We start from the raw sequence: 2,721 nt of genomic DNA on the forward strand, positions 1-2,721 counted from the left end.
CGCGCTCGTTCTTCTCCGCCTCGGTGATGCGCTTCTCCTCCTGGCGGTCGTCCAGGATGCCCTCGCTCGGCAGCTCGGCGCTGTAGCCCCCCGACTCCGCGCCCCCCTCCTGCGGGTCCTCCTGCACGAGGTAGTTGCCCGGCTCGTACACGGGGGGCGGCGGGGGCGGGGGCGCCGTCATCACCAGCTGCAGCTCCTCCTTGGTCTTCACCAGGTCCTCCTGGGCTTCTTTGGCCTTGGGAGCGGATCAACGCCAGTGAGAAGCGCAGAAGCGCGAGGCCATGGTCTTACCACTCACCGCCTCCTGGTGGCCGGGCACCCCGAACGGAGGCGGGCCAGGCCGGCCCGGGCCCCGCAGGGCCGCAGACCCCTCCGGCCGGGCCTGGAACAGTGAACTTCCCGGACCTGCCCAAGGTCGTTATTGTATGTTTTTGAAGAAAGGAGGCGACAAAATCCCTCAGACCACTACACTGTTGTGCTGTGTGGCTTTCTTCACCCCCACCGGCCTGACCCCAGCCCCCCAAGCCTTCCAGCAACTTCTCCCACTCAACCCTGCCGCCTGCATGGCTGCCCGAGCCTGGCTTGAACCTGGGCTGCCTGTGGTTACTTCTTACGGGGAAATCTTTCTCCAAAAACCCTCAGGACTCGAGTCTAGACCAGCTGGGCTGGGGGCGAGGGCGGAGCCGGGGGGAGGTGCAGACCCCGCACCCTGAAGGCAGAGCCGGCTGCTGAGCCCACCGAGGTTCTCACACTCATTGCCGCCGCCCGTTAGACCTCTCGTGGGGTCCTCCTCCAAGTGGGGTACCACTTCTAGCCTGCCGCAAGGAGCGGGAGGCGCCTCCCACAGTCATACAGCCGCGAAGGCTCTGACTGGGCCCGGGCGCCCCCGGGCCTGGGCCTCCCTCGGGCAGGGAGCTTGCAAGGAGGCGCCCGGCCGCTGTTGAGTGCACCGCACGTTGGATTTACAGCTGACGGGGCTGCTGACCGAGCAAGCCCAGCGGCTAGAGCAGTGGGTGGACGTGAGCAGGAGGCCCTGCCCCCCGCTGCTCCCAAGTGGGCCAGCCCGTTGCTATGGGGGTTTCTGCCCACGCACAGCTGGTCTCGGCGGGGGCTGACGCCCCGCGACTCCGCCGCGCCCCAGCCCTGCCGCCCTCCCGCCTGCCGGCCGCAGCCCAGTCCTCACCCGGTGCTGCCACTCCTCCACCTCGTCCTCCTTGCGCCTGCGGGCCTCCTCCAGGAGGGCGATCTTGGCCGTGTACTCAGCGAGCTCCGCGGCCTGGGGCGGACAGCGAAGCTGCAGTCATTCGGGAATCTTTCCACGGGGTTCCCTTGTGACCGAACTGTCGCATTTCGCCAAGGGACCCTCCCCTGCCTGCCACCAGCAGCGTCCATCGGCCCAGAGGGCCCGAGACCTGGCTACACCACCAAGTGCACCTCCCTGTCCCAGCAGCCCCTCCCGCGCCCACTGGGCGGATCACTTTACCGCCCGGAGGCCGTTACTATAAGGGGGTGTCACGTTTTCGCCCCCCAGGGGGCCTCCATAATTCAGCACCGCCACTCCGGCCTCCTACCAGCTGCTCCTGGCTCTTTATCTGATCCACCGTCTGGCGCTCCAGCTCCTCCTTCGCACGCAGCGCGGCCATGCGGTCGGCCTCCAGGCGCTCGGCCTCCTCCTGGGCCCGCTTCCTCTCCTCCTCCAGCTGCAGGGCCCTCTGAATCTGGTCCGAGAGCTCTGCAGGGCACAGGACTGGAGCTGCCCCACGCCTCTGGCCAGGGGCCTGCAGTCCCCCCCCCCCCCGAGCCCGGCTGCCCCGGGTCTGACCAGGACTCGACTCTGTGAGGGTGTGGGAGCCGCACTGGACTAAGGGTGTGGGAGCCGCACTGGACCTTCCCAGGCTAAGGGACCAGTGGACAGGCCCTTCAACGCTGCCCGGCGAGTCTCCATCGCAGGGCAAACAGGCGGCAGCGGCCGTGCTGCGGCGACCGCTGGACACGGCTTTTGGTCTCGCGGGCCAGCGTGGGCTGACGGCCTGCGCGGACTCACCTAGGGCCAGGTGCTGAGTCCCCGAGCCCCGCAGTCAGAGGGCAAGAACGCTCTTGACTTGCACGGTATTTCTGATCTGCAATACTGCTGGTGGGTTAGTGGGGCCCCATGGGGGTAGGGAGCACCCACCTTTCTCCGCCTTCTTGGTCTTCTGCTCGTAGTCCTGCAGCCGCATCATCAGCGCCTCCTTCTCCCGCAGCATCTGCTCCTTCTCCTGCTCCACAGTCTCCCTCCGCTTCTTCTCAAGCTCCAGCTGCTGCCTGTTGGGGGGAGGCAGGTGAGTGCCCCTTGCGGGTCTGTGACCCCCGTGCCCGGGCAGCCCCGTGAGGGTGTCCCGGGCGAACCCTGCCAGCCGCAGGCTTTTGCTTTATGGGGCCGGTCCCTTGCACAACGGGTGTGTTTTCTCCCCATTTCTCTCTCCCAGCACTTTAAACTGCTCCAAGGTTCTAAACTCCCTACAAAGGGTGAGCCCTGAAACCCTGCACCCCCACGTGACCGTATGAAAGCAGGACCCCAGGCCAGCACGCCCGCTCACGCAGGCTCTCTCCAGAGACCTCACGGGTGACCGGGGCCTGTAGGTCACAGGCCTCCTCCCACCTCCCTGAGGTCACGCTGACCGGCCCCTGGCCGGATCGACAGGGCGGCCCGACCGCTGCGCCGAGGCCTGACAGGCAGAG

The 2,721-nt window shown here is 67.2% G+C and overlaps 1 protein-coding gene across 1 annotated transcript in view; it reads right to left on the reverse strand.

Moving 5' to 3' along the window:
• EZR (ezrin) overlaps positions 1-2,721 on the reverse strand; it is a 40,107-nt gene that overhangs the window by 702 nt on the left and 36,684 nt on the right. The window contains exons 11-14 of the mRNA XM_012735165.1: positions 2,174-2,304; positions 1,572-1,732; positions 1,184-1,276; positions 6-235 (exon numbers count right to left, since the gene is read on the reverse strand). Of these exons, the coding sequence (XP_012590619.1) occupies positions 6-235; positions 1,184-1,276; positions 1,572-1,732; positions 2,174-2,304 (615 nt within the window). The remainder of the gene's footprint in view (positions 1-5; positions 236-1,183; positions 1,277-1,571; positions 1,733-2,173; positions 2,305-2,721) is intronic.

This window comes from Condylura cristata, unplaced genomic scaffold, assembly GCF_000260355.1.
Source record: "Condylura cristata isolate star-nosed mole 26May11 unplaced genomic scaffold, ConCri1.0 scaffold00001, whole genome shotgun sequence".
In the NCBI taxonomy this organism is placed as follows: domain Eukaryota; kingdom Metazoa; phylum Chordata; class Mammalia; order Eulipotyphla; family Talpidae; genus Condylura; species Condylura cristata.